The 23,697-nt window shown below is 43.8% G+C and overlaps 2 protein-coding genes across 8 annotated transcripts in view; one reads left to right on the top strand and one right to left on the bottom strand.

Moving 5' to 3' along the window:
* Nucleotides 1-6,284, top strand: part of LOC111866565 (trypsin 3A1-like) — a 7,622-nt gene extending 1,338 nt beyond the window's left edge. Inside the window, exons 3-7 of the mRNA XM_023855631.1 lie at nt 1,276-1,367; nt 2,124-2,262; nt 3,424-3,537; nt 4,528-4,671; nt 6,132-6,284. Of these exons, the coding sequence (XP_023711399.1) occupies nt 1,276-1,367; nt 2,124-2,262; nt 3,424-3,537; nt 4,528-4,671; nt 6,132-6,284 (642 nt within the window). The remainder of the gene's footprint in view (nt 1-1,275; nt 1,368-2,123; nt 2,263-3,423; nt 3,538-4,527; nt 4,672-6,131) is intronic.
* Nucleotides 6,285-9,172: 2,888 nt separating this feature from the next.
* Nucleotides 9,173-23,697, bottom strand: part of LOC111866556 (b(0,+)-type amino acid transporter 1) — a 29,630-nt gene continuing 15,105 nt past the window's right edge. For 3 of the 7 annotated variants that reach the window (XM_023855615.2, XM_023855614.1, XM_023855613.2), the window contains 12 exons: nt 21,347-21,418; nt 20,552-20,722; nt 18,131-18,232; nt 16,687-16,965; nt 15,816-15,941; nt 14,974-15,073; nt 13,209-13,253; nt 12,510-12,633; nt 12,007-12,207; nt 10,323-10,472; nt 10,043-10,211; nt 9,173-9,565 (listed from right to left, as the gene is read on the bottom strand). In XM_023855615.2, coding sequence (XP_023711383.1) covers nt 9,501-9,565; nt 10,043-10,211; nt 10,323-10,472; nt 12,007-12,207; nt 12,510-12,633; nt 13,209-13,253; nt 14,974-15,073; nt 15,816-15,941; nt 16,687-16,965; nt 18,131-18,232; nt 20,552-20,722; nt 21,347-21,371 — 1,557 coding nt within the window. In that variant the 5' untranslated portion in view covers nt 21,372-21,418 and the 3' untranslated portion in view covers nt 9,173-9,500. Of the gene's footprint in view, nt 9,566-10,042; nt 10,212-10,322; nt 10,473-12,006; nt 12,208-12,509; nt 12,634-13,208; nt 13,254-14,973; nt 15,074-15,815; nt 15,942-16,686; nt 16,966-18,130; nt 18,233-18,607; nt 18,813-19,526; nt 19,744-20,551; nt 20,723-21,346; nt 21,419-23,323; nt 23,689-23,697 lie in introns of those variants that run through there. The other 4 variants (XM_023855616.2, XM_023855617.1, XM_023855618.2 and 1 more) reach the window with 4 other exon arrangements.

Genomic DNA, 23,697 nt, shown 5'->3' on the forward strand with positions numbered 1-23,697 from the left:
CCGTCCGCCTCACTCTTCCAAATGAATGCAGCAATGTTGGGTGAAGTTACATGCTAGGATCCAGGATACAGGAGCTTCTTAGGATCAAGGATAATCCCCCCTCCAGGCAGCACAACTCATTCAACAGATCTACATTGCTGCAACCCGCACAACGAGTGTTGTTCTGCAGAGTGCGGTGATTCCCCCGTTCACATCTGACGTCACTCACTGCGCAGAACGTGAGGGACGCGAAACTTCGAGAGGAAGAGAAAAACATTTATGAAACTTCGGATAGAAGAAGTTTGAAGGGAAAATGGGTTAACGCACAATCTATTTTCGTGAAACTTTGAGGTACAAGACAGCAAATCACCGTCGGTAATTTGGAAACTTCTGGAAACATCAGTAGAACAGCGATAATAAAGACAGCAACAGGGTGTGTAGGAAGTGCAGCAAGCGGCTGAACCACCGGAGCCGACACCCGTAAGTAACCCGTCCTGCTCGCAAACAGACGCGAGCGAAATTCCAGGCCGACGCTGGGCCGTCAGATTTGTGCCTGGACGTCACCCGGCGCCGGAACATTCATTTTAAAGCTGATAAATAAGTAATTCCTGACAATCCAATAGTTGCTCAGCCACTCGAGAAGTTCTCAGCATTTTATGGGACCCCGAAAGTTCATTACCGTGTTCACAAGAGCTCACCACTGATCGCTGTGGCTAAATGAATTCATTCCACAACCCATGATCATAATTTTTTAAGATTCATTTTACTATTATCCCAGTAGTCTATTTCCTTCAGATCCATAAGACAGTAATATGCAAGCGGATATTTTTTGATCAAGAGAGAATTTCCTACGAAAATAAATATTTCTGTCACTTTCGGAGGCAAATAAGACATTACTATTTTAATAATATTGTCCTGTTTAGAGTGTGACTACAGATGAGGTATACTGACCACTTGTTACACACGATCCGGATCTTCACTAGTCGTTGCTTGGTAACAGCTCTTAACAACAAAGATTCTCCAGCTTCTGTGCTCAGGCCGTTACTATCTCTTCTCAGCCTCCCTTGCAGAATTCAACTCTCAACTAACTTCTTTGCCCCAGTTGTCTTCCTTATAACCCCTTTGCACGTTCCGAGCAGAAAACATCGTTTCCAACAGTAACTCTATTGTTCCATGCGTATTTTTGCAGCGGGGACGCGTTTACTGAACCGTTGCCCAGAAACGGCTGTACACGCTGCAATAGCCACGATCACCACAGTTTTACGCAATAGTGACAGTTTGTTTCTGTGTCGCCAGGTGTCTCTTCAGTACGAGGGTATTCACGTCTGTGGCGGGACCGTGCTGAGCAGCAGATGGGTCCTCACCGCGGCTCACTGCCTTCAGGATGAGTAAGTCTAACAGCACATCTGTGCTGCACTCGTGTTGCCCCTGCCACTCGCAATTCCACACAGCGAAGACACCCAGACGGGCGGTAATGCTTGTAGCCGCTTTTCGGGAAGCTCACGGCTCAAAGCTGGGGGTATTCTGAATGAGGCTTTTCGTGGGTTTTCTCAGTCTTTCAAGGAAAATTCTGGAATATTATCTCCCTTCTAAATAGCAATCGTTTCCAATTCACCGATCTTGCTACGCACTGGCAGCGCCGCGAAACTGCGCATGTGCACCGCGATTAGTTTTGACAGTTCTCCATACAGAAGCGCCGTCTGGGCTGAGCTCCACGCCTTCAGGGTCCAGCATTTCGGCACATCACAAGAGACAGCTCAGTCAGTGTAGGGACCAGACTGCGGACTGGTTGACTGGGGAGTCGGGGTTTGATTCCCTGCAGACTAAGACACTAATATCTGCTCCACAAGATCTCTTATTCAATGGGTACCGGGAGGCTTTAACCCCCTCAGGGTTAAAGCTGCCAGGGCGTGAAGCTAGTGCTGAGGCGAGAAATATGTGGGCGTATACCTCCACTCCTCCATAAGTCCTCAACACAGGATTCTTACTTAAGGACAGAGGATTTACCTTACTGAACTGAATCCTTCTGGAGACGCTAATAGTCGCTCAGCTGCTCAAGGATTCCCCAGCAATTTACACTGCCAGATGAATCCACTCCACACCCTAGTGGTCCCTCTGATTGAGGTTTGCATGACCTGTGGCAGGGTTGCGGCCGCCTTCAGCGTGCTCGCCGGTACGAGTGAGCTGTCCCGGGGCGGCGAGAGGAGACCCGCGCTCCGGTACCGCCTCCACGAGGACTACCGCCCCGAGAGCAACTACGAAAACGACATCGCCGTTGTAGAGGTAAGCATCTGGCGTCCTGACGCCGCTGCACGAAGCTTTTAGCGTCAAGCAGTAGGATGAACGGTGAATTTGAAGGGATCAGGAAGGAAGCAGGGCACTCTCCCGGTATTTTCTTAGAGGGACTGAGGGAAACCATGATGAGTCCCTGTCCAGATTCGAACCGAGCAGTACTACCGCTATGATAATCTGCTCATTTCTGTGCGTGCGTGCAGAAGCAAGCTACAATCCCAGCTGGTGTTCCCTCTGGGTGTGGAACCCGGAATCTCATGTCAGCGCAAGCGCGCAAGCTCTCTATGATTTGAGGCGCTACCGACGTTTCGGCGGAACCTACTGCCTCAACCTTCACGACTTCACATCCAGAGTCACTATCTTGGGAATCCCAGTTGTCTGTGAACAAGGTACAGAGGGGGATATTTGGACTTAACGGAGAAAATTACGTAATGAGGAGCTTCATAATCTGTACTCCTCGCCATATAGAGCGGTAGGAAGGGAAGGACTGGGCACGCAGCAACCACGAGGGGAGATGAGAAATGTATGCAGAATTTAGATTGGAAATCGTAGGTAGAAAAATAATATTAAAATGGATCTTACAGAAATAGGGCTGAAGAGCAGATTCGGCTGGCTCAAGATAGGTGTCAATAGCGGGAGCAGGTGAACACGGGGGTTGCATAAAAGCGGGGGACTTGGTGTGTGGCGTGGAGCGCCGCTGACCCCGTCTTCACATCGACACGTGAACTAGGTCGAGGACGCACACGCGCGCTGCCTGTTGCGGGAAGCTCGCGCGTTTATCCCTTCCTTCGCGGCCTCAAGGTCACCTCATTGACGTACCTCACAGGAAACACTCTCCGTCTCCATAACAACGCCCAGCCGGTTAATGCTGTTAAAATCTCGGCCGGTACGTCGACCAATTCGACTTAAGTCTCTCGTTGCTTTTCTCGCCTCCTTCAGGTCGATGTTGGGATAGTACCTGAAATTAGGCCACGACCGCTTCCTTCCAAATATTTTCCCATTCATATTCATGGATCGTCCTATCATTCGACGTTACATAATCTCAGACATTGAGAGAGACGTTAAATGAAGGTATAAATGAGGAGGCTTTCCGTTTCCTTTTCAACGGACATTACACTGCAAAGGCTGCAGATCTCCTCACTCACATTTCAGCTGCAGACTGAGCTGTCTATGAACGGAAACATGGCGGCCGTGCCCCTGCCCAGACAGTCGCAAGTCACACCTGGAGGACTCAAGTGCACGGTGATTGGCTGGGGATATCTGTTTGTAAGTGTTCATTTGTTTTCTTACTGGTCTAATTAACCGCTTGCGGACATATCAAAGCCAATGCCCTTGTGCGCCACTTTCGAGTATGGAAGTTATCCAGGACATGAGCAGAGCTCACTAGCCTGGGTGTTAATTTGTTGATTCATGTTAAGCAAGTACCGACTAGAGCTGCCGTGAGGTGCAAGCAATGAAATGCCTTTGCCCGCTTAAACACTGGAATCTTGGTTTCGAAACCCACTCGAGGCATAGACGTCTGTGTGTAAGTAGCGGCCTTGCGACAGGGCTGATCCCCAGTCCAAAGAGTCCTATCCATACTTCCACATTAATTCTGATGCCAAACAGGCCAGAGGGCCTAACACGAACTGTACAAGGAAATGAAGAATACGAGAGTAAAGTATGTAAACTGCTGTGCATAAAATTCATCAATGTCTTTATTTTTCGGTTATTCGCGAGGCGCAAGACGTAGGGAGAATATTGGGGGCCTCCAGAGCCGGAGACATAATTCTGATTAATCCAAATGGGGGGGGCAGGGGGGAGGGGGCCAGAAATTTGAGCAGTACTAATGAGTGTCACATTCCATCTTTGAATGTTCAGACAGTGCCCACTCGTCCTTCGGGTAAAGATGGACCGGAGAGAAAGTGTGGCGTTGGGAAGCGAGGTTTGTCACGAATATATAATATAAGTTGAGCAAGACCTTTACTGTTTCTGGTCGGAATTTTTTACGTTAGTGTTGGGCGGGTTGCGTGTGAAGCATGCACTGAAAACAGGAATTTGGGTACCGACTCAGCATTTGATAGGCTAAATAACGTCAGTCCGTACCTCACAGGGAACACACTCCGTCTCCATGACAACGCCCAACCGGTTAATGCTGTTTAGGGAAATAATCGCTGCTTACTGTGAGAACCATACGGAGCACATAAATACACTGTGTGGGCAGAATGCAGCAAATGGCGCTCTGAAAGGCTAATGTGGCTGCTGGCTGTATTGCAGACTGGAGGACCGACTAGTGACACCCTCAAGATGGTTGACGTCGTGACGTACTCGGACGAGCAGTGCGAGGCAGTACTCGAGGGTCACGTGAAGCCGAGCAACATTTGCGCCGGGATGCCCGGCGGCGGGAGAGGCCACTGCAGTGTAAGGAGACGCCTCATGTAACGGGAATTCTGAATGCACGGGGCAGTGAGGGAGGGAAGGAGGTAGTGGCTCTGCATAGCTCAACTTAACGTCACAACTGACTAACTTCATACAGCAAAACCCTTCTGGAAAAGCCTCCAGTGGCTCAGCCCGCCGTTTTATGTAAACCGAAAGTTCAGTGCCGTGTTAACAACAGCCTGCCACTTGTCCCTATCCTGAGCCAAAAGAATTCAGCCCACATTCTGACATCCTTTTCTATGAAATCCAATTTATTATTATTATCCTCGCATCTATGTCTAGATTTTCCTGATGGTTTCTTTTCTTCGGATTTTTGTTGCCAAATTGTTGTATGTTCTTACATGACATGAACATACTGTCTTCTGCCGTTACTTCACGAGACTGTCAGCATCTGTCTATACCACCTGACGCAAAGTGGTAGGGAACTGCAAAGGACTCGCATAGAGCAGGTCGTGGCCTAATATAAATCCTGCAGCTACTGAGAAAATCCACGAAGGTCCTCAGCCAGGAGAGTCGGTGTCCGACCGAGATTCGAAGCAAGGCCCCCCGAATATGAGTCTCGAGTATTACCGCTAAGCCATCCTGCTCAGTAACATGGTCCCTCTATTACAGAAGCCAAACAGCAGTTCGAGAGTTTTGGCGAGAATCGAACCGCAACCCCCCGCCCCCGAGTCCAGCTTTCGCAGCGATTGTTACCAATCAACACGAACGTGTAAACAAAATTAAAGTTGCCTTAATTAAGAAACAGGCCATGAAGGTGTATGGGGGAGTGGAGACGTGTCTCCACGCATTCTTAAGATCTGCGCTACATAGGAGAGTTCAGCTTTACCCCCGAGGAAGACACCCCGCTAACCTTGGATAGAAGGCTGTGTGGGCCCTAAACCGGTCTTGACGCGGTAGAGAACATAGCTCACTGGAAACCTCCCCCGTCCCAATACCCACTGAGCTATCCCGGTTCCCGAACTAAACATCTCAGAAATATATGGCACTATACAGGTTGATTCTGGAGGAGGCACTATACAGGGTGATTCTGGAGGAGGCACTATACAGAGTGATTCTGGAGGGGGCACTATACAGAGTGATTCTGGAGGAAGCACTATACAGGATGATTCTGGAGGAGGCACTATACAGGGTGATTCTGGAGGAGGCACTATACAGAGTGATTCTGGAGGGGGCACTATACAGAGTGATTCTGGAGGAAGCACTATACAGGATGATTCTGGAGGAGGCACTATACAGGGTGATTCTGGAGGAGGCACTATACAGAGTGATTCTGGAGGGGGCACTATACAGAGTGATTCTGGAGGAAGCACTATACAGGATGATTCTGGAGGAGGCACTATACAGGGTGATTCTGGAGGAGGTACTATACAGGTTGATTCTGGAGGAAGCGCTATACAGGGTGATTCTGGAGTTGACATATTTTTATGTATGTTTCTCAGGGAGATTCCGGAGGGCCTCTGATTGTGAATGAGGAACAGATAGGCATCGTCTCATGGTCCGTGAAGCCCTGCGCCCAAGCACCCTACCCAGGTGTGTACACAGAAGTTGCACACTACGTTAACTGGATCAAAGCTATCACCAGTATCACATAGTGGTAAACTAATGAAGCAGACAGTGGCTCACGTGTGATCTCTGACGGTTTAACTTCGATTGAGATAGAAGGCACAAATGTAAACGCAATGCTTTGTGATAAAGAGCAAGGAAAATAAGAAGCACATTATAAAGATCTGGTTTAAACCCGTGATGATATGAATGGCTTGATTTGCAGTATCGTGTCTGATAGCCCTCCAACCAACCCCCACGGAGCTCTGAACCCCATAAGTCCATGTTCATACGCTTCGGAACGGCAATGAAGTAGCTTAAATATTTCCATAATTAAACTAAGAACATTGTGGCTATGCTACAAGCCGGGAGGTCGCGGATTCAAGTCCCGATGAGGTCATTGGATCCTTCCGGCCGTAATATAGCCCTGGGGTCGACTCAGCCTCTAACAGAAATGAGTACCAGGAATTAATTAAATAATTTTCCTGGGGAGTAAAGCGCGGCCGGCGCGTAAGGCTGACAACCTCACCGCCATCTTTGAGCTGATTGTCTAGAAAATGTGGGAGCCTCAATGTCTCACAGCCCTATGGGCCTTCACGGCCTGGTGCAGGGATAGCTTTACTTACTTTCTTACTTTACTTATTTTACACTGTGGACATCGTGCAGTTTGGTAGATAGGTAAAACCTAGGCCTAGGTAGAAGGACGCTGCCTACTGAAATGGACGTTAAGAGCAACATGAGAGCTGAGGTTTTCACGGCGGTGACTATGAAGAAAGCCGTCTTCTGGGATGTGGCGCCGTGTATATATTGTGTAAACCGACGTTTCGGAGGAACATATCGCCTTCATATTCCGGGTATAAAAAAATCCGCTAGCGAGAAACCAGCGTGAGCAGGTGGCTACAGCCATATACCCTGAAGATGGAGGCGATACGTTCCTCCGAAACGTCGGTTTACACAATGTTTACACGGCGCCACATCCCAGAAGACGGCATTCTTCACAACATGAAGATGTTTGCTTGATTAGGCCAGCTCACGATAGGGACCAGCGATGCCCTCTGCAACCTCTACCTCGCTAAAATTCTCTCGTCTAAAGTGTGAAGTCAATAAACAGACATCAAATAAATATTAAAACATTTAATAATATTAATGACAAGTAAATTTAATGTTTTACCACGGATCCTTGCGCGTTACAATTCGGGATGTGTTGCCGGCAAGCGGTCTGCTGTAACTTTATCGAGATACCGGGAAAACTGTACCAGACTACACGGCGTCACAACCTACACGGTAATATTCCCCATCCCTGTTATTAATCAAAGCAAGTAGCTAAAACACTTGGTTCGTTATCGGGGTTTGGCCTTTATGCTTATACACAATTACATCCAAAACATCTGTAAACTGTTTCTCCTGAAGTAATTACGGGATACGAAGCCCGGTCTCTTTCCCGAGCTCCAGGTGGGGATAAGTGGCCCCACACGTAGCCAGAGAGACACCCACATTCGACCAGCAACGACCGGAAAATGTATCAGCCAGAAGATACAACACACAAAAAGAAATTTCTTATTACTGATAATATTTAAACAATTATAACCTAATTTATAATTTATGCATGTAACTTATGGCTATGCTAAGCAATGTGCTATGAAGATGGCCCGGAACTTGTAAAGCCACATAAGTAACAGAATTGTTGACCGCATCGGCAGATAGCATTGGTAATGCCAGGAGCATATCACTGCCATCTGTTGGCAATACGTATAACTACATACGCAGAAACATCTGTTCGCTCAAGCTCATAGACCAGTCTTCTCAAGTCAGTTTTTAAATTTCTGGAGCCGCAAAACGTTTATAATACTACAAATTCCACCTACGAAGGAATTCATGGAGCTTACCTCCTATCCCCCATAAATCTCCAGGGCAGTGCTTTGAAAACTAGAGGCGCCATTCCCCTAACTACCAAATTGACACAGAAATATTGGAGTTTAAGTGATATTTGAAGCAAACACCTCCCAAACACAAATCTACAGTTACAGCTACATCAACCTGCTACAGAAGTAATCAATTATTAGAGTTATATCACACCTCACAACAATATAACTTAAAAGTCTAGTGGTAATGGGATAAATTATTATTATTTAAACAATAACAATATACTGCAAGAAGCAGAAATTCTTGTTCCCCTTTCCCTCTCAATGTCAAAACATACAAGTAGAGCCACATAGGAGCCGAGATAGCTCAGTTGGTATTGCAAGTGGCTACAGGCTGGTCAAGGGGTGGGAGTTCAAGTCGCAGCAGGGTCATGAATTTTCACTTCTCTCGTCATCTAGACCGGCTCTGGGGTCCACCAAACCACCTATCCAATGGGTACTGTGAGCTCTTTTTCCAGGGGTAAAGCAGCCAGGCCATGAAGCTGACCACTCACCTCTAACTAATGCAGAGGTCATGAAAATGTGGATCTATACATCCACTCCCCCTTACGTCTTCATGGTGTAGTGCTCAATTAGTCAAACACAGGGACAACTTTACCTCTTTATAAAAGCCATATTTTAATTTAATAATTTTCCTGGGGAGTAAAGTGTGGCCAGCGCGTAAGGCTGACAACCTTACTGCCATCTTCGAGCCGATCGTCTAGATAGTGTGGGACCTTCAATGTCTCACAGCCCTATGGGCCTTCATGGCCTGGTACAGGGAAAGCTTTACTTACTTTTTTACTTTATAAGAGCCACATTAAGAAACTGAAGTTTACTCACAATAAAAAAAAATGGACTTAAATGAGGATTCATATGGCACCAAATGTCTCTGCCACAACACTTGCACATTGCTGTCGACAGGCATGGTTACCGTACATACTGGTAATATTATGCAGTAGATTTGAGAATATCTTTAGGTGTTCCTTGCTTCAGAAAATGGCAAACAGAACAGCTACGATTCTATACACATTAAATAAATGTAACGGAATGAACGTGTCACTTTATTAAATCTGTGATAAACATAGAAATCTGACAATGTCCAGCTGGTAAGCAGCATAACACCATGAACTAGTAGCAGATGGATGGATGAACAAATTTGAGCACAGAGGTGGTAAACACACTGCAATGCAGCACACACACAACACACTGAAATTTTATTTACTTACATGTAAATATAAATACTTATTTACATACATACACAACATAACACATTTCTCCAGAAGGCAGGCATGCATACACAGACAAACAGGTATATGAAGACAATTCGCTGGAGACAGAGAGAGAACCTGTCGTTAGCATCCATCATTCCAGTTCATTCTCTGGAGGAACAACCTCCAGGAGCACTTGTATGAAATATGTAAACTCATCTGAAAGAAGAGAGGGTAAAAAATCATTTTATATTTCACTGAACAATACGTACACACACTCACACCTGTACAACTCATGACAAATTCTACTTATAGAAATAAAGTAACCAATTAATGGAAGGAAAACCTGGACAGAATAAGCATTGAAACATTAGAGATAATTTAAAGATAAATATCTGGAAGGTAAAGTACTAAAAAATGGAATAAGGTGGTATGGCGCCAGTTTAAGACTTTACAAATACAGAATAAAAAAAAAAGACTCCGAACACGAGATTAAAAGGAAGACCAAGAACAAGAAGGGAACAAGATAGTAGGAAATGTGTCACACAGAATTAAGGAAGGGCATGGGGCATAACCAAGGCATCACTAGATGTAATTATTTATCAGTTAATCTTCAGATGTATTTATCTTTAAATTTTCCCTATTCTTATCATGACTTGTTTTTCTTCTTTACCTATAAACAAGGCAACTACTCACTCATCCATTTTGGTCGAAACTTGTGATAAACTAATGGCACATACAGAATCATTCCAAGCCCAATAAACAGGAGGGCAAGGAAATATTTTGGTGTTGGGTCTGTGATGATTGGCACCAAACAAAGGAACAATGCCACAAGAATCACCAGCACTGGAATAAAGACAGGAACCTGAAAACAAATAAAGAGATCCCTGCTCAAGACAACTGAAGATCTGCAGGACTTGAAGTCAGTCCACTTTATCAGCTCTGCCCAGAGCTCACTGCTCACAGAATGCCTTACCTTGTAGTGTCTACTTGCATCTTTCTTGGTTTTCCTCATGACCATGAGGGCCACCATTGCAAATCCATAGAATATCCAAACGAGGAAGCTGCAAAAGTCAATGAGTGATTTGATGTCACCAGAAATGATGAATAAGAACGCCAAGAGACCCTGAATTCAAAGAAGTACAACATTAATGTACAAACACAGCGACCCCACAAACCGCCCTATTAACATTTTCCCACCCTCACTCTTACAGCTACAAATCTGCAAGCTTATTAAACTGCGAAGACCCCTTGTTACGGGAAGCTCTAGAACTCCTGCAATTTGAATAGTGTTTTTGTTTGTAATGCCATGGCATTTGGAGACAGCCCAGCATTTCAGACAAACATATCACCTCCATCTTCATAATCGAAGAGCATGCCGCAGAAGAAACAGCTAAGCTAAGTTACCTGCCTGCCTCTGCTGGCTTATTACTCGGCTTACTTGTCAAAGATGCAGGTGATAAGTTCCTCCGAAATGTATTACTCTCTCCAAGTACACGGTGTTACAACCCAGAAGTCATCGTTCTTCATAGCCATGCAGTGACAGCCTCAAGTACAACACACTAGAACCAGCGCCAATGAACATGAAGAGCAAAGATATAACACTCAGCATACAACCATAATCTGGCAGTAAGTTCAGAGGCGGTGGCAGAAGGCTCCTGACAGTGGACCGCATGGGAAAGCTACAATGCTAGAAACCTACTGACAGAGGACAGGAAAGGGTTACTGAAACAAACAGCCAATAACAGAGTTAGAAGCAAAGGTTTAACATTAAGTCAAGGCACAGGAAATGTGGAATATACAACTTTGGCAGCAAGACTGTGCTGCTCTATATATAAAGTCATTCTCTCCTAAAGACGTTGCACAAATGATACCAGACGGTACATATAGCTTGCTGAAATCTGAAAGCATCTATGTGACTGATGACTGTTTCTCACCTGTCCTCTTCAACTTCTGCTTCTAATGTAGTGTGTTGAAAAGGTATTTTTCATGGGAACTGGATGCCCCAGTGGGCCCAATCCCAGTACGGGCTCATTGCATCACAAATTCAGGGCCTTAATATTAGGCGTAATTTTGATCTTTATCGCCGTCAGACAAATTTGACAACTTACCAGAGAGGACCTTACTATTTTGGTATTAAACTTTTTAATCATCTTCCTTTAAATATAAAAGAGTTAATCCATAAAATTACGCAATTTAGAGCAGCTTTAGGTGCCTTTTTACATACTAAATCCTATTACACTTTAGATGAATATTTTAATTAGGGATAGTTTCCTGTTTAGCTATGACCCATTATTTGATCTATTGTCATGTACATGTTCCAATTTTGTATATATCTTATATCCACATGGTAGGTTATGTAGTTGCAGTGATGTGTAGGGTTTCATATGCTTGATTTATTGTTGCGGATTTATATGCATTGTTCTGTAGACTACTTGCTGATTTAGCAAGCTTGTGGTGCGACAGGTTCTGTATCCAGTGGCTTCAGCCTTGTGTGGATGTGCTGGAACGTGTAATAAATACAATACAGTACAATGTGTAACGCTAGAGAAAAAGTCCCCAATGGATTGCCACAGAAATGAACTAGGGCCACCTTACAAAGATCCCGGTACGTATGAGATATTTCACAACTGCATAAGCACTGGCATCACGTCACTGACCTGGAGGAGCACGGCCGGTGCAGGGGTGAGGCGTCTCATGTGTATGTAGGAGAACGCCTCCACCATGTGACCCTCTCTGCCAGCCACATAACAAAGCCTTGCAGTAGCGAACTGATTGTTCAATGCACACCCGAACGTTGATATCGCCACACCAACGGGAATTATAAAATTCATCACCCCAAGCATTCTGTCACCAAAAACCTGAAATCTTCCAACATATATGAACAGTTGTGTGACTCAGAATTTCTGTTATTCATTTAGGTTCATGGGCTTTCGTTTTCACTGGGAAATATGTAATTTTGTTAACTTTAATACCATTTATGTCAAACATTTACACACACCCCTTTTCTTTTCTGGCTTTTTTTCCAACAAGTAATTTCATTAATTCATTAAAAAAATGTGAAATACAGATAATCATAATATTAAAACTAACCTACATATATCATAAGGTACTGTCAGTTTGCAGTAAATTCTAGGACTTTTGAAAAGGATGTAATAATTACCACCGCGACTGCCGACGCTGTTACCATTTCTGGTATTGTAAGTATCGTCATGTATGCTACATTCATCATGAGGTACACTGCTGTCACAAGAGGAAGCGTGATTACGATGCTACGTAGAACATTGCTGTAAGAGAACGTACGGTTGCACTGTCACTCCAACCCCTTAAGAGTCTCCATAAAACACAATCTATGTTTAACGTCAGTCCATTCAAAGTTACGTGCAATATGCACCGAAGCTGCGTTAGCACAACAATCCTCAGACCTCAGACATATTTAAAGTTCAGAGAACTTCTATATATTTTCAACTGAAAGGAGTGATATGGTAAAACCAAAAAGATAATAAACTTATGTTAAACATGTGACAGAAAAATTATGAGGACAGTGTATGGACAAGTAACCAATGTTTTAGTCGCCAATTTGAAAAACTTCCATATTTACTTTTTGATTACTGAAGGACCTGTACTGCGGTCTTCAACAGTGTAACACGACAGTTTAGCAGATGGCTAATATTTTGGACAATCCTGCTGCCTTCACGTTCATGTTAGGAGAAGTGTATGCATTCAACCCTGAAGATGGAGGTGGAAGTTTTGTGAAACGTTGGTACCCATATGCAATACGATGTCATAATACAGTAGAACGCAGTATGAATTTTGCCTGCTGTGAAAAAACTGAATCTTATAAAATAATTTATTTACTTACACTTCAGGCTTCTTGACTTCTTCTGTGATGACTGTAATTGTAGACCTGTTAAGAATAAAAACAGAACAAAGAGAAAATGTCAGCATCCAGATTCTAAATTATTATTACCGTAATTGCTTCTAATGTTTCATTGTTTACAAAATGTTTGTATTTTAAGACTTCACATCTGAACTTCATCTAAATAGTACTTAAAAAATTCAGTTCCTGCTACCTTACCATAAACACACTCCATCTCCATAACAAAGCCCAACCAGTTAATGCTGTTTAGGGAAATAATCGCTGTTTATTGTGAGAGCCATACGGAACACATAAATACACTGTGTGGGCAGAATGCAGAGTTTTAGTATCTTGAAGTCCGTACCTCACAGGGAACACACTGTCTCCATAACAAAGCCCAACCGGTTAATGCTGTTTAGGGAAATAATCGCTGTTTACTGTGAGAACCATACGGAACACATAAATACACTGTGTGGGCAGAATGCAGAGTTTTAGTATCTTGAAGTCCGTACCTCACAGGGAACACACTGTCTCCATAAGAAAGCCCAACCGGTTAATGCTGTTTAGGGAAATAATCGCTGTTTACTGTGAGAACCATACGGAACACATAAATACACTGTGTGGGCAGAATGCAGAGTTTTAGTATCTTGAAGTCCGTACCTCACAGGGAACACACTCCGTCTCCATAACAACGCCCAACCGGTTAATGCTGTTTAGGGAAATAATCGCTGTTTACTGTGAGAACCATACGGAACACATAAATACACTGTGTGGGCAGAATGCAGAGTTTTAGTATCTTGAAGCCCGTACCTCACAGGAAACACTCCGTCTCCATAACAAAGCCCAACTGGCTAATGCTGTTTAGGGAAACAATCGCTGTTTACTGTGAGAACCACACGGAACACATAAATACACTGTGTGGGCAGAATGCAGAGTTTTAGTATCTTGAAGTCCGTACCTCACAGGGAACACACTCCGTCTCCATAACAACGCCCAACCGGTTAATGCTGTTTAGGGAAATAATCGCTGGTTACTGTGAGAACCATATGGAACACGCAAATACACTGTGTGGGCAGAATGCAGAGTTTTAGTATCTTGAAGTCCGTACCTCACAGGGAACACACTCCGTCTCCATAACAACGCCCAACCGGTTAATGCTGTTTAGGGAAATAATCGCTGGTTATTGTGAGAACCATATGGAACACGCAAATACACTGTGTGGGCAGAATCTACAGCTTCTTACTTGATGTAGAATAGGCACTATACATAGTTGCCAATATAGTTTTAACTGAGAAAATTATTTTCTTTCTCTTCCATAATTTTAAGACGCACAATACAAAAGTGTCTCATATCTCAATGCAAACCTGACCTCTTTATAGCACACCATGTTCAAATAAACGGTACAACCACACACCCAGGTCTGATGTAATGCTCTTATGTATGGTGATGTGGGAACACCAGTACCAGATGACATTAGTTTGAGTTCAGTTTTTAAATTATATCGCCATCCTTGTCTCCACATTAAGAGCCCCCTCCCCAAAAAAAACCCCCAAAACTGCACAATATACATTTCTAGCTGATAGAACAACAGATTCTATAGTACAAATGTACAAAAGTTTTACTTTGAATGTCTTCCAACAGAATGGAAGTCAATCTTCCTAAACCTGTGAACACCACAAAATGAGTATGAAGTATTGCCTTTTTTTACCATTTTAGCATTTGAAACTTCCAATATTGTGACTTAAATTAAATCTGCAGACACACTCACCATCCACCGTATGACCAGAGGCAACCATAGAACGCTAAAGCCAAATTTTCTGGAGAGGCTGCTGAGCCTTCAGAACCTTTTGACAAATTCTCCGTCTCCCCTGCAAACAGACATGAGTATCATCTCCGTGTGTACAAACAAAATGGAAGATTCTGCGCTATAAACATGTGACGGGGGATGAAAATGAAATATCACTGACAGCCAACACAGGAACAACATTAGTATCGTGACCCTTAATGTATCAATATATCAGTTCAACAGCAAACAATCAAAATGGACTTATGATGAAAATGAAAGCAGACTGATTTGAATACCTTAACACAGGTCAGTTAAAAATCTTCCATTGACTGCCCAGCATTTTAAAACCTAAAGACTGCACGCAACCAGTGATGCATTTACATATAAACTAAACGTGCTACAGCTTGGGACCTGCAGATACATGGAAGGAATCTCAGCCACAAGACAACATGACATTATCCAGAAGAACTTGGAAAATAACAAATGAATGACAGAATTTTGTCTGACTGGAACGATGGGAATAGCTCCCACAGGAGGAGCCGCGACAATCAGCATAAAACTGGGAGGCAATATTGCTCCTTGCAGTTCAGTGCTTACATTGTTGCCAAATAACATATTTCTGGAGATAAACAAACATACATGGACACATCTACGTATCATATATATCTATATTTGTTCTATTTGTGTGTGTGTGTGTGTGTGTACCTCATCTTTTTCACAGCTTAGAGCCTAGAGGCTAGTGGCAAAGCTTCCATGTTCTCATGGATTTATTCAGAACCAACCCATCTTTTCATGCCTTTCTTATGCAACTGGCCAGCACTCACCAGTACAAAGCAGGACCACGCCAGTCAGGATGACAATGCCACACACGACAAGCTTGCACACAGAGAATATGTTCTGCATCCGCACATAGAGCTTCACGCTCATGAAATTGATGACAGTCATCAAACCTGTTGAAACGAAATCACAGGGCTTCAATGAGGTAAGTAGCAGATGATCTGTGATCTATAAGCACAGAAGGGAGAACTGCAACAGAACAGAAAATAAATGGTAAAAAAAAGAAGATAATATAAAAATAAACACCATGGGTGACAACTTCATAAATAAGAGAATAAGACAGTTTGGATACCATTTAAGAACCAAAGAATCCCAAAGAAGATTTTGAACATGAAACTAAAAGGAAAACACCGAAGAGGAAAAGCAAGAGCAAGGTGGAAACATCAAGTACAGAAACACATCACACAGTAAGATGGAAGAACATGGGCAGTAAATGAAAAGCAGAGGCCGGGGAAGACAAGTAGAGACGGAGAAGCTTTGTTGCTAGGCAACCCACACAAAGTGGAAAGGTGTGTGAAGAAGGTCAAGGAGGGGAGAGCAGAAGGGGCTGAGAAGAGGAAGAAGCAACTGAAAAGTGTAACTGTAAACAAATTCATGATGCAGGAGAAATCACTTCGGAACAATCAGGAGATATTCAGTCAGAATTCCGACTCTTAAATATACCGTCTTTCAGATCGAGTTTCCAAGTTTAATTTAATTTACTGGCGAGAAAGCGAAACATCTACCTCTGGTACAGGTGACGGTTTCAACCTGTAAGCAGAAGGATCTGCACAGGGATGTGAGTGGCAGGACTGAAGGTGAGCCACAGCCTCACCCTGACGTCCAGCATACATTATGAGTCTATCCTTTTCTGCTCACCTAAGCCTACAATTGCAATCATCTTCTTGACCATATCCTGTGACTCTGGTGTCATGCCACTCATCTGATGGGCAAACGGGTGACAGACGTATTCTGAGAATGTCAGTATTATGACCGCAGTTGACGTTGGATTCAGTATACAAACATTGATGAAGGCACAGACGAAGGACGGCAGTGGACCCCAGAATTTGTGGAGACTTCCAAATGCTTCCAGGAAGTAGGAGTACTCTGCCCCAGAACGAGGCACAACAGAGCTCAGTTCAACGAATGTTAATGCTCCTGCAAAAGATGACATCAGCTCTGTAAAATCCTTGGTTACAAAGGAACACACCTAAGTAAAAGTTTAAGTTATCCCTGGACTTAATTCATTAGGCACCATGCCACTGAGACATATCGGGGAGTGGAGGAATAGCTCCACCATTCTTATCCTCGACACTGGATGGAGTTGAGTGGTAAGTTAAGTTCCATGACCCTGTCACTTCACCCCTGGGGAAACAGCTCCCTGGTACCTGTTATATGGGAGACAGAGTGGGCCCCAGAGCTGGTCCAGATATTACGGAGATAACTCCAATAACAACACTCCTCTATAGATATAAAAAAGCAATGTATGTATGAGATTTATCAGTGTTTAGTCAGGATAGCGCACTCGATATAGTGACAGGCTATGGGCTGGATGACCGACAGCTCAGAGTGTGAGTCCTAGTAGGGTCAAGAATTTTCTCCACATCATTCAGACCAGTTCTGGGATCCATCCAGCCCCTTATCCAAAGAGTACCAGGGGCTCTTTCTCCAGGGGTACGGTGGCAGGGGCATGAAGCTGACCATTCATCTCCAGCTAGACCCAAGGTCAAGAAAATGTGGATCTATACAGCCCCTCCCCCATACATCTTCATGGCGTAGTGCTTAATTTGTTGAGCACAGGGGCAACGTTACATATTTTACCTTATAAAATTGCGCGTTATCACACAAAGTGCTGTCAAGCATTACATGCAGCACGAACATGGGTCACATGCTAGTTCACGAGCAAGTAAGTAGAATTCTGTTTCAGCATATCAGGTCTGTTCTGTAGCTACTGATAACACTTTGTCACTTTAAAGGTCATCTATGTCTCTGACTTCTGAATGGTCAAACAAGACATTCTGCAGGGCTAATGCCTCTGATCCATACAATATGACTTAACCAGTTGCATTTTAGACTGTGCCTATTTTCTTTTGAATGGGTTTGTGCCAAATTCTGCAAAGTATCTCTGTATTTCAGTGAACTGTGTGGCTCAGGAATTTCATTTCTGTCTTCAGTCTTTTTATTAATATTGTTATGATAGGTATATAGGCTTGAAAACTTAACTGTTGTCAACTGACAAGTTAAAAAGAAATCTGAAGAAACACAAATATGAAAATCGTTATTCTGGTAAAGAAGGTAATACAGCACAATAAAAGCAATTTACCCATCAAGGAGATGGCTCCGCACACTGCCCAGATGACAAGGCACAGCCCCACAGATCCAGCCCGCTCGAGTGCTATTGATGGCGATATGAATATTCCAGAGCCTGCCAACATAACATTGTTTTAACCACAAAGCAGATAAAATGCATTATAAATCATTTAGATGTAAGTATGAAACACAGAGAGAGTACCAGAGCGATATTAACCAGAAAAAATATGTCATCAGCAGAACAACTCTTGCCACTCCCAGCATTAATCATATTAATGTATTATGTCTGAACATCACCACACAAACATTAGTGTGCATCAGTAACTCTTTAAAGCGCAATTGTGGTTATGGCTAAAGGCCAGATGCACTTGCTTCAACATTAACATCAGAATAAAAGAACTTATTTCTATGTTTACATATAGGATTTTCTTCATCAGCATTACAAATATGCATAGCAATTTCTGACACAATGTTTTCTTCCTGTTCTTACTTGAAAATTTTTGTTCGAGACCTCACTTATGGACTGCTTCGCTGTGAGGCCACCTTTTCCTTTTGGCAATATTGTGGGTTTGAGAACATGATTTACATTCCTTAGATGCATGCCCCATTTATATTCACACTAAAGTAACACGCTGAACACTTCGTACCAACCTTACTCGCAACTTACGTTCGGAAGAAATACCGCCACATTTGTAAACAAATGAAGTCAGAAATTATCGATATATCTCTACGTGGAACTCTCGCTAATGCGCCAACATCACTGCAAATTTGCTCTCAAGACATGAGTTGGTGAAAATGGAAACTGGGAAACTGCTTGTAAAATACAATTTGAGCCACTTTAATTAAGTACAAAAGCGGAACTTGACCCTAAGTAAATGGTTGCGTATCTGCTAACTAGGTCACAGTGACAACAGAATTTTCCTTAACCGTAGTCTGAAGCCAGATCTACGTAATGAAATATTAACCGAAGATGAAAATTTCGCTAATTTCACCTCATGCTCGTAGATACCCGATAAATATTACAGTTTTTAGATTACACCTTGTACGAGTATAAAGCAAATGTTGTCAAATGTAACTGCATTTTGTCCTAGTGCGTATAATTTTCGTTGCAAATTGTTCAGCTCTTTCGTGTTTCGCTTATTATTTGTTTCCATAAAATGAATCCATACTTCCTAATGATTTTCTACCAACTATCCTTTCAATTTTTACAATTAAAGTTATCCAAATTGATGAATCGCTTCCTAAGTATTTCGACTTTTGCACTCATTCAATTCAGAAGTGTACTTCCTGTAATAAATGTTTTTGCAGCTTAAAACTGTGAACACTTCCAGTAAACAAATCATTTTATTTACAAAAGCTAAGTTCATTTCGTGATGTAATGGCTTCAAAATCCAGCCTTTGAGGCTTACAGCAAAGAAGACAGCAGGTCCTCGTTACTCTTCGAGAGCGAAGGCACCAGGAAAATGCCTTCTCTTTTCCTTTATTGGAGTTATTTTCTTTCTCCTCTCTCTCTCATTACCCCGTTCTCCTCCACCTTCTCCTCGATGTTATTCTTTTACTCCTCCTTCCTCTGTCCTTCTCTGCACTGTTTGCTTCCTCGGTGTTCTAACGAGGACACATGCGGATCTGGGACCAAAGAGAAATATTTTTGGTCAGTCTATCCTTCTTTCTCTTTCTTTCCTCATTTTAATGCTTTCTTTTTGTTATTCACTTCACGATGCTATCAGTAGTTCAGGATACTTTGTGTCGAACAGTAGCATGAAAGATGAATGACGAATTACAAATGATTTAAAAGGGAACGGCCATGAATTAATCGAGGTACTATCCCGACATTTGTCTGGAGAGACTGAGGAAACCCATGAACATCTTCAGTGTAGACAGCCGGTGTCTGGGCCGAGATTAAAACCGAGCACGAGTCTGAAGTGTTACCGCTACGGCAACCTGCCCGGCCCCTCGCTTGTTCCTGTGTCTGCTAGAGCGGCTGTCGTGCTCACTTGGGTCTTGGATGTGGCCGATGAAAGCGAAATTCTTGATGGGTTCTGCAGAACTGTGAATCGCGGGGGGAGTGTGGACTAGTGGGCCAGTAGCCAGCGAATCTCTTCAGGCTGCTGACCCACTTTCCGTACTAAAAAAGCGGAGAGCAGACAAAGATAAAAGCTCATGATAACACCTGACTCTGATGTCAAGGGGCAGGACAAGAAAACCCGTAAGCAGCATGGTCTTCTAGATTGTACAAATCCTCGTAGTTCGGCGACATCCCGACGTTTTCGAGGAACATATCGCCTCCATAATCAGGATCGAGGATTAAGCCAGGCAAAAAGCAGGCAGCAAGCTCATAAGACATGTTCCTGCGAATGGTGGGACTCGCCCATCGAACTGCACGGCATTACAATCCACAAGACCGCCGTGGGAGCGCCGAAGCGGTGTTGCTTACCTATCATGCACCCCACATTGAGGTTGACAGCACTGAACAGTCCAAGTTCTCGTTTCAGTTCCACCTTGTTCAGCATTTCTGTACTTCTGGTTGGCAGGGATTCTGTGCTCTGGCCCGGAAAGGGCTCGACGCTGCCTCCGGGCAGTTTGACCTCTCGGTTGTGGAGCCCAACTGCCACAAGGAGAAATTAATTAAAACCACGGGCACCGGCTGTAGAGGGGGCCAGCCATCTACGTTTTTGAAAACACGTCAGAATCGGTAAAGAAGGAAGTAACCAAATGCTACAGAGGCCTACAGAACGCGGATATTCTCACAAGATTTAAACGTAGGTTTGTTAGCAAATTTTGTGGCTTCCCCCTCCACTCACATCCCCCGTGAAAATGCCCCTAGCAGCGCGCATATTGGCACCAGCCCCTTATACAAACCCGTGCAACAACAGTGATAAGCTGTTTCATAAAATATGTTCATGGTCGCTCTTCTGCGATATAATACCGTACAGTCTTGTACGTGTGTATGAACCTTTCGGAGGAACTATGCCTTCATTTGCAACATGATGTACGAGGAGACACACTGATACGTATGTACCAGACTGGACGGCGCGATATCTCAGAAAACAGTGCTCGTCACTCGTGTTGTACGATGAAATGAAAACAGGGGACAATGATGAGTGACTGAAGAATATCACGGAAACACTCGAGACAATCTGTGTGCTCCCAAAAGTTTCCAAACCATGCCGCATTGCTCAATTTGTCGTCTCGTAAGCTGCATCAACTGGCAGACGTAAACACGACTTACACTCCGAGGGCGTCGCTGCCACCATCTTGACCCACTTCTTATTATTATTCCTCTTCAGTTCTTGGCATCAGCCTGCAACCGAACACAACAGAAACCGTTACGGTCATTTGTGCACTAAAACACAAACTGCGCCAATCATCTTCGTCAAGTCCGTCCGTGTTACCAAGCCAATCATCTTCGTCATGTCCGTCCATGTTAACACGCCAATCATCTTCGTCATGTCCGTCCGTGTTACCAAGCCAATTATCTTCATGTCCGTCCATGTTAACACGCCAATCATCTTCGTCATGTCCGTCCGTGTTACCAAGCCAATCATCTTCGTCATGTCCGTCCGTGTTACCAAGCCAATTATCTTCGTCATGTCCGTCCGTGTTACCACGCCAATCATCTTCGTCATGTCCGTCCATGTTAACACGCCAGTCATCTTCGTCATGTCCGTCCTTGTTACCAAGCCAATTATCTTCATGTCTGTCCGTGTTACCACGGCAATCATCTTCGTCATGTCCGTCCGTGTTACCACGCCAATCATCTTCGTCATGTCCGTCCATGTTAACAAGCCAGTCATCTTCGTCATGTCCGTCCTTGTTACCAAGCCAATTATCTTCATGTCTGTCCGTGTTACCACGGCAATCATCTTCGTCATGTCCGTCCGTGTTACCACGCCAATCATCTTCGTCATGTCCGTCCATGTTAACAAATCGAGATCAGTTGAACGGTTTTCTATGAGATATATTGGAAATTGAGATATATATATATATATATGGAGATATATTGAGAAATATTGGAGATTTTTACTAAAATTTGTTTGATAAATTACAATTTGTTTTGTTGTTGTTAAAATCGAACAAAAGGGGAAAGCAGGAGAAGACAATAGTGAGAGCTTGTAACAACCAATGACGACAATTCCCGTTGAATTCGCAGCGGGCGTTACGCGAGTTTTCATGAAATCTCTTATAGGATACTATTACCAAAATGTATAGACTCATTCCAGGTTTAGTTAAAATCGGACAATACCGGACATTTCACACGTATCTGCGCGCGCATCTCAAGCGTAACCCGCTAAATATTTATCGGCGCAAATTCTATTTTTGACAAACGTCAAGATAAGAAAAACATATATTCTGTGTCTAGCATAACCGTACTGGACTGAGTGGCCATGTCACAATTGTTTAAGCGGCCTTTAACCGAGATAAATACTGCTGAAGACCGTGTTCCATTTCGGTGGCCATGATAGTATGACACGTCGGTGTCTGGTAGGTCACCACCATTTCGAATGAACACACTACCTCAATTTTCAGCCTCGATGGGTAACCAAAGCAAAAAGTATGCGGCAAGCCTTACTTTTAGAACCTGAAAATGAGGGACGTGTGTTCCTCCGAAACGCCGGTGAAGTTCTGCCGGGCTGCACGGCATAACATCCAGGAAGACGGTGCTCTGAGACAAGGCCTGGCCAAATCAAATAATTTGTCCACGATAACTTAAACTTAATTAATTATATCAAAAAGAGGTTATTTAACATTTCCTTGACAAGCTGATGGTCGGCTGGTTGCTAAAGAAATGCCCTGCCCTTTATGGGACAAGAAAAATCATTACCGTGTTCACAAGAGCCTGTCACAGGTCCCTATCCTGACTCATTAACCTCGTTCACACCCTCTCATCGTTGTGATGTTGTTATGGCTCTACAGCCTTCTGTTGGGCCTTGGCAGCTTTAGAGTTTCTTAACCACAAACACAATCGGTAGGACTCCTTGGAGGGGGGATCACCCCGTCGCTAGGCCGCTACCTGCGTACAGAACACCACAAACACAGTAAACGTACACAGACATCCATACTTCGAGTGGGATTCGAACCCATGATCCCAGCGGCCGAACGAGTGAAGACAGTTCACACCTCAGACCGCGCGACCCCCGTGACCGACAGACCCTCTCATTACACTTCATTAACACCAATTTAATATTATCTTCCCATCTACACTTACGTTTTCCGAGTTGCCTCCTTACTTCAGTTATCTGACCAATGTTTTGTACGTGTTTCTCATTTCTCCCATGTGTGCTACATGACCATCCGTCTCATCGCCCTTGGTTTCATTACCCTTATAATATTTAATAACTGCAACTCCAATCTCCTGTTACATACAAACATTCACACGCGGAGCATTCGCTTAGGAAACATTTCTGCTTTCTGTTCGAGAGACCCGTGGTTGAAATCTAAGTTCGGTTGACAGCTGCGCTCACTGAGTTTCTCGTGGTTTTCTCAGTCCCTTCAGACACATGTCAATATGTCGCCCCACCGTTCGACATTGTACAATCTGCGTTACTGGCAACGTCGCTTGAAAAGCCAAGCAGCGGTTGG

The sequence above is a fragment of the Cryptotermes secundus genome, unplaced genomic scaffold, assembly GCF_002891405.2.
Source record: "Cryptotermes secundus unplaced genomic scaffold, Csec_1.0 scaffold575, whole genome shotgun sequence".
In the NCBI taxonomy this organism is placed as follows: Eukaryota; Metazoa; Arthropoda; class Insecta; order Blattodea; family Kalotermitidae; genus Cryptotermes; species Cryptotermes secundus.